Here is a 12,895-nt window from a genome sequence, read left to right on the forward strand (position 1 = left end):
GCTTTTGCAATTTTGCAATTGCTCCACTGAAAGTAGAAAAATGTGCTGTCTGTCACACCATCAGCTGTTGAACCCACACTGTTTTCCATCCTATCAACAATGACAGGATATCAGAATTAGCCTCCCTGTTAAACCATTCTGCTGGGATATGAAACCTAACGCCACTAGAATCTGTAAGACAGGCTGGTTCAGAGGGGAGCCCCATCAAAGTCAGTCATCGTTTTCAGAGTAACTTTGACAGTGCCTATTAACATCAGGCACATTCTGAGCAGCTTCCATTACTGGATGATGTTGTTGATGAAAGTGTCATTAAAGCAATAATGATGCATAAAACCCCTGATACAAAATTTCAAAATTGCTTACATAGTCCCTAGAAAATACAAAAGACATGTAACTGGCTAAAAGTATCTTATTACTTCAAAACAAAAATCACAACACATTTGTTTTAACGCTGGTTTCAATGTTTCTAATACATTTACTTGTACTAGAATTTTTTCCATTGAAGTTTGTGGAATATCCTGAACTGGGGAAATAAAAACAAGTCATATTTGCTTCACCCAAGAAACTGAGACAGGGCACCACACATTTTCTAATGGAAATTCAAACTACACTTGTCACAGTGTGTGATAGACTGTTAAAAGATTTGGGCTTAGCTCCCAATCCACGATCAATCTGTTGTCTCCCACTGCAGACTGAGAGAGCTGGTATCAGGAGATAATGAGACATCAACTAATTGTTACAATCTGTCAGAAGGAGGAAGCCTCCAAATCAGAAGAATCAAGGTCCTAAGAAAGTCCCCCAAAAAGGGCTCACAGGGGATGGTTGTCCTCTGTTGATGGTGTAATAACTCTGCAAGAAGCACCTCATGTAGAAGACTTGCCAAAGGACCTGAAGGCATGAAGGAGGGTGGGAGTTGCAAGGATGTGACAGATCCCCTCGGGGTCCAAGGAGAAAAGGTCAGTGACTTCAGTGGTAAAGTTATGCTATGTTGCTTTATTTTGAAGTAATAAAACTGCAGTTTGGTGGAGAAGACAAGAAAATTATGAACATGTCAGTTCTCATGCTTGTATCTGGTGCGTTGCTGGGTCAGCCCACCAGCTCACACACATCCTGAATGCCTTACACACATTCTTACACCAAAGGGTAAGTCTACAGTTAAAGGAAATAATGATTTCTTAGTACTCAACTGCTGGTTACCTTCAGTCCACACCACCAAGTCTAAAGAAAGTCTCTCTAAACCAAGATGAAGCCTAGATTAGTCAGGCAACAGAGCTTAGAAGCCTAATGAAGCAGATGATGGATTTCTCTTGAAGCATGGCAGATACCATTTTCTTTTATAAAACTCCCTTGCATGACAGATTGTTACTGAACAGCTCCCCAAGATAAGTGGGTTTGATGATGAACTGTTGATTGTTTCATGTACAGAGGAATGAAAAAGTGCCTTTGATAAAGGGTAGCATGGAAGAATGCAAGACCCGAGGCAAGAGAGATTTAGTTATCTACCTGTCCACATTTTAAAAAAGCCCTCTTGGTTCTTGGAGACACTGTAAACTATATTCATTATTGAAAAGTCCAGTTTGTTTTCTTAAGTTTCATTGGTTATTGTTAACAGTAAGCCAGCTTTGCTATTTACATCCTGACCTTACCAGTGTCTCAGGTCCACTGTTTACAACACTTTGAACATGGAATCTAATGGTTATAAAACTCCCAAATGGAGCACTGTCAACTAAAATTTTATATTTCACCTGCGAAGCCAGTTGCTGTTTGGATTTCTGTTCAACAGCAACATTTTTACAACACAGCCCTCAGGCAGGGTCTAACAGCACATCAGCTTGGGTGCAGAACAGCATTATTGGGTGTGATAAGTGTCCTTAAGGGAACTGCTATTTTTTAGTACCCTGAATAGGTCACTTAGCAGACTAACCACCCAGCTGTACTCACACCTCCTGAGTGCCAGCCTGCTCCAGGATGAACACACAGGATTAAGCATCTTGCCAACTATTTACTCCCCCAAACGAAAAAAAAAGCCTCCAAAAACAGAAGAAAACCCAGTGACAAGGGATGAGTTGTTTTCACTGCCTCTAAATACAATTATTGAAAGTACAGCCCACAATAGGCCTGTAGTAACAAAATGTCTAAAGCTGCACAATTATGGAGCTTCAAGCAACCCTTTATATGCAGATTCAGCTCCTACATCACTCAACAATTACAGCAAGAGTCAGAAGCTTCCCAGTGAGGTCAGTCATATTCTGTACCAGGGGAGCAGCTCTTCTTTGCCCCAGAAGCTCCTCTGTGCAGTATCATCTACAGGGCATGGGCCTTCACAATTATTCACCCTTAATATTACATTTGCTTTAGCTGCTCCTCTCAGATCATATTTACATTGCACAAGACACTGTACAAACACTGGGGGAAGTGGGACTGTGTCTTACCAAAAGAACCCAAGAGGGAGAAGTTGAAATACTGTCACTTTCTTTATAACCTCTCTTTTTATTTAACCTAAAAATTCAAAGCAAGCTGGCTCACCTTTGAGCCTATCCAGAAACACACCTCAAGACATTTTTCCTATTCCCACTTTGTATTTTAACATACAATTAATGAGATTTAATAGATCATATAACAGTTTTAGATAGTTCATTGCTTCTACGGTTGAATGAAAGCTGAATAATCCTTCAAAAGACAAGTAAACCCCAAATTCATTCCAATATAATAAGCACAGAAAAAAACTACTTAGAAGTTACTTTTTCCCAGTGTTATTCACTGTTTTCTCACTGCTCACTTTTAACAATCTTGTATAACCTGATGTAACAGAAGCATTGCATAAGAAAAGCCATGCTAACAGGATGACTAAAGCACTGCTGGTGCTGAAGGATTGGCATGAAGAGTGGAGATAAACACAGTAGTTTAAAATTTAATGTCTGCTCTTTAGCAGTTAGCATCCTTTTATGTCTTGACATTAATATTTAATTTTATTTTGTTTAAAAGTACTACAAACCAACTTGTTTGCTCAATGAGAAGATTAAAGCACACTTGTTTTTATTTACTTAGGCACTGATCTGCTTTGAAGTGGAAACCCAATGAGGTCCTACCTTAAGAGTCTGCAAAAACTTCTCCTGTAGCTGAGCCGCTGGCTCGCTGCAGCCACGCTGGGGGGGAATGGAGGGCGCGAGGGGAAGTAGGCCAACGCTGCAGAAAATATCAGGGAAACCATTCCAAATTCTAAACAAGAGGGCAAAGAAAAACAAAACCAAGAACAGATGTTAGCATTGAAAGACTTATTTCACTGCAGTGCTGTTATCAGCCAGCCTCTGAGACATAAATCCCATCACAATTGCTTGACTGCTCCTGACAACAGAATTCTGTAACCTGAAAGAGGAATTTCTTTCTCCTTCCCCAAACAAGATTTCAAATTGAGATGGAGAATTAGTGAGACTGGCAGTCCATTCTAGTGATAGGTGCTGCAGAGAACAAGGCTCACACACAGAGAACTGAGTGAAGCAAAAGGAAAGCTTTTCCTTTTTCTCTTCAGAGAGAACCAAAACCACAATATGAGGATTTGGCCACGTTTCCTTTCGATGGAAGTAACTCAGTGCAGGTAACAGCATGCTAGAGACTTGAAACAGATGGGACTGGGGAAGCCCCAGGGCATGGAATAACAATTATTCATTGCACAAGATGATGAAGGCAAACAAAAGGTCAAGCAAGGCAGCCGTTCCAACACAAACAGTACTACACGGCAACAGAATATAAAGAACGAAGAGAAGAAGCAGCCATGGCTTGTGAATAGAAAAAGTACAGGTAAGAGGGGGAAAAAGAAAGAATACAGCTGTTTGTGCATGCTCTGCTTGTTTAGCAGCAGGAATTCCAAATCTTTGAAAAATTTCAGAGCAGAAGTTTGGACCTGAGCTTGAGAAGTGATGAGCACTTCACAGAAAACACCAAGTCCCATGAGCAGACACTCTGAAGAGAAATAACTCTACCCACAGTCAGTCTAATTAATTTGTTTTACAGGCCCTTTACAATGTATATCATGTTCTCCACAGTCCTCAATCCCAGTACTTCTCCTATTGCCTTTGAAAACAAGATTCTTTGCTGATAGAGAGAAAAATGTATAGCTGAAGTGTGTTATCTTAAAAGAACTTGTGATCTTATAACAAAGAAGTGTTCACTGACAGCACAAATAAATTCCAGCAGAGCTAGATACTCAATTGCCTTAATTTTCTTTTTTTTCTTCTCTTTTTTAATAAATCAATATGAACATGGCACTTTGCCAGGTCTTCTGCTAAACTAGAAGAAAATAAATTCAGGAAACTTAAAAGTAAATAACACTCAGAGTCTAAATGGATCAGCTGGAGATGGAGGAGGGAAATGAATGCTTCTATTTGGCATATGGGAAAAAAGGCATATCGGGAGTGTGACAATGCCATTTTTCATCATCAAATACTAAAGGACTCATTTTGAATTACGTGGTGTCTCTTTTCCTGCTGTGGTGTAACTGCATGTTTCAAGGGCCAAGGGCACTTAAACTAGATCTTCTCACTACTCTGCTCTTCAGAAAATAGATGAATTTCTATCTCTGTACACATTGTTTTGGAGACCATGAGCAGTGAATAAAGAACTGGCAGTAACTGATCACCCCAGACCCAAGAAAGGGATGAGATGCTCTGTCACTACAGGATGATTCTAGACAGTTCTTTAGTAAAAGCTGTTTATTCCCCCACCTCCTGCCTCTAGTCTACATATAGGTTTTTAGATATACATATTACACAGATTTTAATCACATATTAAAGGAAGATTTAAGACTGCAGACAGGTATAGCCAATCAAGAATGTGATCACACAATCCCATCAATTTTGTCCAAGGTACTTAGTATTTAACTGACATACTGCAATGCTATAAGGGGAAAGGCCAGGTTTTTATTCTGCAGATTCACAGAAATATTTAAATCATAGAAATATTTCCTAACAGGTGTCCATCTGGGGTCTCATCTATACACTGCCTCAAGATTTCTACCAGTCAAATTGCTGTAGTAGGAGCAGTACAGTAACTCTCTTTTTTTTTTTTTTTTTTTTTTTAAATTACTAAGTTCAGAGTGCTGTCCTTGTAGTACCTTCTTGCAACTCTTTAATATTTCCCAGTGTTATACTTTGCAGGCTAACAAATTTGCCCAGATAGCTCAGCCCTATGCCCAAATGAAAAGTGACAAATTCACTGTGGAAATAAAAGCATCTTCCTCTGTTGAAGAATATGAGTTTTAGTGCCATCTTAGCTTTGTATACAATACTTACACCTCTATCAAAAGTCCAGGTACTGCCAAACACATCTGATTTCTTACATATTGAAATCCTTCCTTAATAGGAAACCCACACCCTTATTTCCATCATTTAATTTACCAGACTAGAGGAAGAGGAATACAATCTGAAACTTTTCCTGGGCAGGTAAGTAGTGAGGGAAAGTAAGCAAAATTGAGAGGGTAAGAAATAGGTCAATGCTGAGAACGAGGGAGCTGCAGTCACAAGAGAGAGGCTCTTTAGAAGCTGCCAGCTTCTCAAAAGTGCAATGAATACTCTCAAACAAGGCAAAGCACATGAAATGGGGCAACTCATAAATTAGTGTGCAAAGGCAAAGATATGTGCACATCTGTGTACTTGTTGAGGAGTGAAACTGGAATGCTTCACAAAAGCTGGGTACCACACCACAGCAACTTGTGATGTGAGAGATGCCCGCATCTCAGCCCAGGAAGCAGGCACCAGGATGCTTGTGTAAACCCCCAACAGACCAGAAAAAAAAAAAAAAAAAGAAAGGAAGGAAAAAAAAAAGAGGTTCAAGACTCCTTGATAACAAAGTATTTTTCCTTCAGACAGGCTACTCATAGCACAAAAACATTTTCAATTCCAGAAACCCTCCTCCCCACCTTGTCCTGTGGGAATATTCCAGGGTGCATGAGGGCCCCTTACACACATACCCTCTTTTTTTTTTTTTTAACAAATAATAATTTTACATTGATGTTTAGGAAAGCACAAGGCTAAAAGCTCTGGCTGCAGTCTGGAATAATTCATTTCCTTACACAATTCAGGTAATACAATTCAATCCTGATTTGCTACATCCATACTACTTGAGCTGTGAACCAGAATGTGCAGCAACACAGACGACACAGAAAGAGGCTGTGGCAATTCAGCTGAGCTCTGAGTCCGTGTCTGAGATAAAGAAACAGCAATTTATTAAAACACAGAAGAGACTGGAGTTAACAGAGCAATTTCAGAATGGGTTTATAAGCAATTGCTTTGTAATCATGTTTGAGCTTAAGTCCTTGGAAAATTTGCACACTGTTGGCACACTACTGATCCCAAGTTAACAATTCACATCGTTACTGTCTTTTAAAAGACATCATCTAACTTTTGGAGGCTGCTTATTTAATGCTAGCTCACACAAAAGCAACAAGCTTATTAGAAATGCAGAGTGCTTACCCTGTGAAACTGGCTTTCCCATAGTATCTGAAAGAACAAGTCATACCAAACCTGACCACACTGGCTGAACAAGTGGGGAAGTGGGACATTTGGGTCCAGCTTCTTGTTCTTCTACATTCTGCAAAACCTTTACTTCTAATCTGTGAAGTCAATTTGAGCCTAGTTTTCTGCACAGTTGTTTAAGGGGACAAACAGCACCCTACAACACCTACCAGGTATTTTTTGTCCCACAGGTGAACAGAGCTGTCTGTTCACGGTTACCCACCATGAAGCAGCTGTCCTTCCACCTCTGGACCCCACAGGGCACAAGAGAGCACAGGGAAGCAGCCAGAAGGAACCTTGTGCCTTCAGCTCTCCAGGGAAACAGGGCTAAGCTGAGACAGAACAAATCCCATGAGGGATTTAAAGCAAACTCCTCTTTGACAGTTCTTTGCAATTTTAAACCAGTTGGAGGTTTTCCATCATTACTGTGATTCACTGCAGGCCAGCAATGTTCACAAAGCAACGCTCTGTCATTGTCTGAACAGCTACAGGGTTTGCAGCTCCTGAAAATACACATCCCATAGGACACAAACACCAGCACAAAGAAACTATCTCTCTTCAAAGCACTTTCAAATACTGAGTGAGAAATACAGATGCCCCACAAAACACAATTCCTAGGAAGCTGAAGAGCTGCTGTAGAATCATCACCTGCTGGGACCAGTGATCCCAAATAGGTCTACAAGGGTGTTCCCACACCCTTGCCAGATCAGAAAGGTAGAAAGAGCCATGCTGAGATGTGAGGCAGAATGTTGGTGGCAACATCCATCCCTGTTTCTGAGGAAAATGCTTAGGAAAACCTCACGAAAGAAAACAGAAAAGAAAGGGAATCTAATGCACTGCTGAAGGCAACATTTCTACTGCTACCAGACTCCAAACAGTGGTTTCAAGCACAGCACAGTATTTCCTTAGGCAGATGAATTCTTCCCTCTCCATGGTAAATCTGTGGAGGGAGAGCTAAAGCACTTCTCAAATTGCTAAGGTTTTCCTCCCCTTATCTACTGCTCCTCAGGACAAAACCTGACTTGCTTTCATTTTTCCTTCTTTCACACCAGACATTTTCATCTGCCACGAGATTTTCAGAACCTAACACCATTTTTACTTGTGAAAAAGGCTTAGCCAAACCTGAATTTCCTTGTTGTTCCATTTGAGTCCAGTAAAAAGTAGCTTACTCAAAAATACTTGCTGAAGTCATGATCCAAATTCTATTGCACTTTCTTTAAAACAAACATTAAAGTGGCCCTCACCCAACAGGAATATTAACTTGACAAATTTCCATAAGGATAGCATCCAGGAATAAATGATCACAAACAGCTAACTCAATCCAGTAAACCTCCACATAAACTACACAGTATATATATGTAGGACTTCTGGAACACTAAGGACTAACTCCTGGCTGGATTTCAGAGGATGCAATTATAAGAGGGGAAAACCCCTATCACATGTGCAACTCTTAATGCTGTACCAATTTATATTCACTAAAAATTAGAATGTAGACACTTTAACCACTTAACCAATTCTGTTTCCTTAAAGTTTGCTGCTAATTTTTCCAAGTGACAGGAAGAAGCATAGAAGCCATTGTAATAAAAAGAGCAAGAATATAAAACCCAAGTTTTATCAGGTGAATTTTATATCAGTGATTTTTTCCACTAAACTGTTGTCACTTCATTGAAATTACTCACCGGTAAGAATTACGTGGTTTTAGCGAAAACCAAAATCTATCATGTTTTAATTTCAATGTTTCTGATTCTGTAGATTCTGAAATACTAATTATCTAATCACATTTGAAAGGCACATGCAGGTCATAAATTAAGGCTCAGTTAATGCAGAATAGAATTTCAAGCTAAAAGACTATTGAATTTCCATCCTTACAGGAACAGTAGAAGAAACCAAACTTGTCATGGAAAACATATTTTTAATGAAAATTCAATAAGCAAAAACCAGTTTTGAAGCTCAGGGAAACTCCAAGACATTCTCCCAAGATCAGCTGATCCAAACAACTGAACTACTTCTTTTCAAGTCAGTCTGTACTAAAGGCTATTTAAAAAAATTAATCCTCCTGACTTAATTATCTTCTTCTAGGCACAGACTAGATCCTGTGCAAACCAGCCACTAGAGGGTAGTGGTTCTCAAGCACCAAGCACGAAGGAAAGCATGCACATTTGGTGGTTTTAGGCGCTGCTTGCCCCGCACCTGCATAGAGCACGGCCTCGATGCGGTCCTTGATGTGCTGGGTGTTGCTGGGCGCCGCCAGCTGAGCCGTGCCGTTGGGAGGCGGCACCACCAGCGGCCCCACCAGGAAGGCGGCGGCGGAGCCCAGGTAGTTGAGCAGCGAGGCGATGGCCGTGGCCGTGGCGCGCTCGTCCGGGGAGAACCAGGTGGTGGAAAGGAAGGGAGCGGCGTTCATCACCGTGGGCCCCGCCAGCCCGTTCAACAGCTGCCCGCCGTGGATCAGCCTGCAAGACAGAACAGACCGCCGCGTCTGCGTGAGAACCGCTCGCTGGGGCTTCTTGATTAAAAAGGCACCTGAGGTACTGTGAAAAACGCCAATCACTTGTTTTTAAAATTTTAGAAGATTAGTAGTAATAAAATGGTTATAAAAATAGTAATATAAATAACTTGGACAATTTGGATTAGGACAATATGAGACAATAGAAACAGTTACGGACGTCCAGGTACCTTTTTCTTGGCAGCACAAACCCGAAAAATAACATACGTTAGCAAAGGATTAACCCTTAAAAACAACAGCCTGTTGCATATTCATACATCCCATACATGATGCATAAATTCCATTCAAACACAGGATTCTGTCTGGTCATCGTCAACTTCTTCCTCTAAACGGCATCTTCACGGCTGAACGAGGTGGGAAGAAGTTAGTTTTTTCTGATAAGAAAATAAATTCTTTTTCTCTGAAAGATTTAGGTGTCCTGTGGCTGCTATCTCACTGCAAATCCTTTCTTTAAAAAACTATCTTATACTCATAGTTTCTATTTTAATATTATGTTATAACCCAAAATTATATTTAACACACTACTTAAGAAAATTAATACAGCATAACTTTCTAACATCGCACATATAATATTCATTTTAATATTTGCGAAAAGCCAATCATAAAATATGCATTTTTCACAGGTACCTAGTGCTGGAGATGGAGCTGCTGCACAAAGAAATGAAAGGCCTGTGCAAAAGAAGGATATTCTATTCACCAAAAGAAGCCAAATTAGATTGATTTAAAGAATCTGGAGCTACTCTGATCTCATTACCTCATATAAAAAGAGAAGTAAATGTTCTCTTCAAAGCAGAAAAGGAAAAGGGAATAAAAGGGACCTTCTTTGCAGCAAAAAGGTATCATGACAGGAGATAAAAGTAGAAAAGGTGTAGTAGGAGAAAAGCTTTAAATTTCAAACATTGTAAGCCTGACTGACCCTCGTGCCTGCATAAATCCCAACAGAAGATTTCAATTAGTTATGGCAAATCCAAAATTGAAACACTTCAGCAAAACACTCTGCATATTTTTTCACTGCATTATTTATTTTTATTTACACACTCAGATGAGCTCTATGTGCCTACAGATGAGAAGGCAGGGCTGTTAGGGTTTCCAAGAGAGTCGTCTTCTGCAGCAATCTGGCCATTCTCAACATACTGCTGAAACAGCCAAGTAAACCCAGATTTTTCTCATTTTTCACACTCATTGGGATTTAACAGATAAGGCTGGTGACAGAACAGAGATAGTACTTCCAAGCACTGAAGTCTCTGCAAAGTTTGGCTTAATATTAGTACAATGAACAAATACAGAAAGGACTTTTTGAAGTCTCCTACGTATGGAATTCAGTCAAAAATCTTCCACGGTGACTTTTCAAAAAAGTAATCAGCCATAGAATGTAAAACAATTTCAGAATTTATATAAAAACTTCATGTCTAAAACACAGCTAGAGAGTCACATGAGATACTGCAACCCTCCAATGTAAATCTATTCATTGTGCAATAAAATGGTGGCAGATGATATTTTCAAATGGGTGGTGTTTTTCTAGCCATAGCAGGAACTCAGTGTTATTGCTGCAAGATTTGAGTTGTGAGACATAAAAAGCTCCATCTTGAAAATGGGGAAACATAAGCCAGCATTTAGGCAGTGTTTCAAGCCACAAATGGCTGAATATACAGTGTAGCAGGAGTTTTTAAAGCACACAAAGGAACACAATATGCAAAAGAAATGCCTACAGATTCTTTATGGAATTAACAAGATAGATTGCAATAGAAAGGAATAGACGCTATTGATTCTCAGTGGATTGGAAATTAAATTTTTAAACAAAATTTATAAAAATACAAAAAAGAAGCATTATTATATATCATCTAAAGGCAACTCTTTCTGAGCTAGGACAGAAATAATATCCACTCTTACTTATAAGCAATTCAATGGTTTTGGATGTTTTTAAATCCTCACACAGAAATGACAGATTTCATTACTGGTGTTGATGATGTGCTTCAGATGGACATCACCAAGGCATGGTCAGGCCTTGTCAATGCTTGTTAAACTCTCTCACACACACTAAACTAAAATGAACTTGTTTTAAATAAAGAAAAAGTTCTATATAAACAATGCTCTGGTATTTTTCTGGAGGATACATTACATCAATATCCATCAATATCCCATGGTTACTCTCCAGTATATTTGGGACAAACCAAGGTATTCTTTTGCACTTTGGTATTTTCATTCTACTTATGTCACTGCAGTTATTGTCAAACTTCTAAAATGTTCCAGGGTATTTGCAGAGCTACAGCACATCCCCAGAAACAACTGCATTTCAGTAGCAAGTGAGATAACTACTGCAACATATAATGATTTTATTTTAGTATTTCCTCCTGTTCCAAACTGTGTCTCCACAAAATAACCTTTATAGCTTTACGTGTACTACCACTTCTGTTCACAGACACCACTCTGGTATTATTGGTTTAATCCAAATATGCCTCCTCTGTAGTCATCCCAAAGGCAAATAAAACTCAGTAAAATCAGAAAATAGTACAATAGTTCTGCAGCATCTGTGGTCATGTAGGCACTTCATCTGACAGAAGAAGAAAAGTTTTGTACAAAAAACTCTAAATAAACCATCAAACAAAAGCCCAAATTTATATATTTTGAAGATTACATGTTCTTGCCATGTACTTCAGATTTAAGATTATGCCTATCAAACTCCATCATCTGAATAAAGCTCTATAACCAATCATACTCAAAGGGAGCAACAAATGTTCATTTTACTTTGCAGATCCCAAGGGAGAAAGTAGCAACTTAATCCAGAATTTTAATTCTATATTAGCTTTTTGTCTTTGTTGTTTTGGATTTGTTGGGTTTTTTTTTTCACAGGGTGAGCCAATTTTGCCTCTCTCAAACACTCTGTTGGTGTTTTCCTGGCTGCTGTCTCTCCACCCTTTTCCTGCCTGGTGTGCTCTGTTCAGACAGATTTGTGGTTTTGGCATTTACCAAGCTTCATATTATCATCCAGGGTAGAGCAACTCTTATCTTCATATTGTTTAATTTCTCAAGTCCAACTTATTTGAGTTATTAAACACTATTTTCAGACTAAATTGCCATCAATAGACAGACTACTACCTCAAGTATCTCTGCATATGATAACAGCTTAAACCCTATTTTATCTCTTTTTAAATACTGACTTGAATTAAGCTACTTTTTCCTGAGAAAAAGATTATTTGCATGGTTCTTCTGCACATCCTTAACTCATTTCCCCAGAGAGGCAGGGATGAGAGATTCAAAATGCAATTCAGAGCATTTACTAAGCTGCTGCTCTGGGAGATGTATGTAGCAGCTGCTCCACCTGACAGAAAAATATGAACATAACAGTATTGGTGGCTTTTTGCTGTTTGTTACAACATCTTATCAGCACTGCAATAGATTTTGGTCTCATAGCCTGTGAGTCTCCTCTCGTACACCATCAGTGCTAAAAATTGCTCCAAGACCAAGAGAGGTTTGTTTCTGTTATCCCCTGATTTTCTTCTTGTTTCTGCTACTGGAAAGGTGCAAAGAGGAACTGCCTTTTCTCCATCACTATTCCAATTTCATTCTGCACAAGTTTTCCCTTTCCTGAGGAAAGGGATGAAAAGATAACTTTAGCTCACGATCTTACCCAGATGGAAAAACATTTCTCAGCCTCATTGCACTATCAAGTGTAATGTTCATCTGTTATTTTCCCAGTGCTGTTTTCAGATGTGTTATTTATCCAATCATAATTTAATTATTTTCATGTATCAAAAAGTAGAAAGCTATTGAGGTCAAATGACAGAAAATAACACGAGCAGAAGGCTTTTTAATCACAATCATGAAAGAGAAAATTGGAAAAAAAGTTACACCAGAAATTCATTCTCAACTTAACAAAATA

At 39.1% G+C, this 12,895-nt stretch overlaps 1 protein-coding gene and 1 long non-coding RNA gene across 2 annotated transcripts in view; one reads left to right on the top strand and one right to left on the bottom strand.

Annotated features, from left to right (window-relative positions):
* Positions 1-12,895, bottom strand: part of SLC49A4 (solute carrier family 49 member 4) — a 70,659-nt gene that overhangs the window by 28,990 nt on the left and 28,774 nt on the right. Inside the window, exons 3-4 of the mRNA XM_009087837.4 lie at positions 8,700-8,962; positions 3,090-3,219 (exon numbers count right to left, since the gene is read on the bottom strand). Coding sequence (XP_009086085.2) covers positions 3,090-3,219; positions 8,700-8,962 — 393 coding nt within the window. The remainder of the gene's footprint in view (positions 1-3,089; positions 3,220-8,699; positions 8,963-12,895) is intronic.
* Positions 8,889-10,080, top strand: LOC115485583 (uncharacterized). Its single transcript, XR_003946336.2, has 2 exons — positions 8,889-9,037; positions 9,639-10,080. It is a non-coding gene; the product is annotated as an uncharacterized LOC115485583 (long non-coding RNA).

Source organism: Serinus canaria, chromosome 7 (genome assembly GCF_022539315.1).
Source record: "Serinus canaria isolate serCan28SL12 chromosome 7, serCan2020, whole genome shotgun sequence".
NCBI lineage: Eukaryota > Metazoa > Chordata > Aves > Passeriformes > Fringillidae > Serinus > Serinus canaria.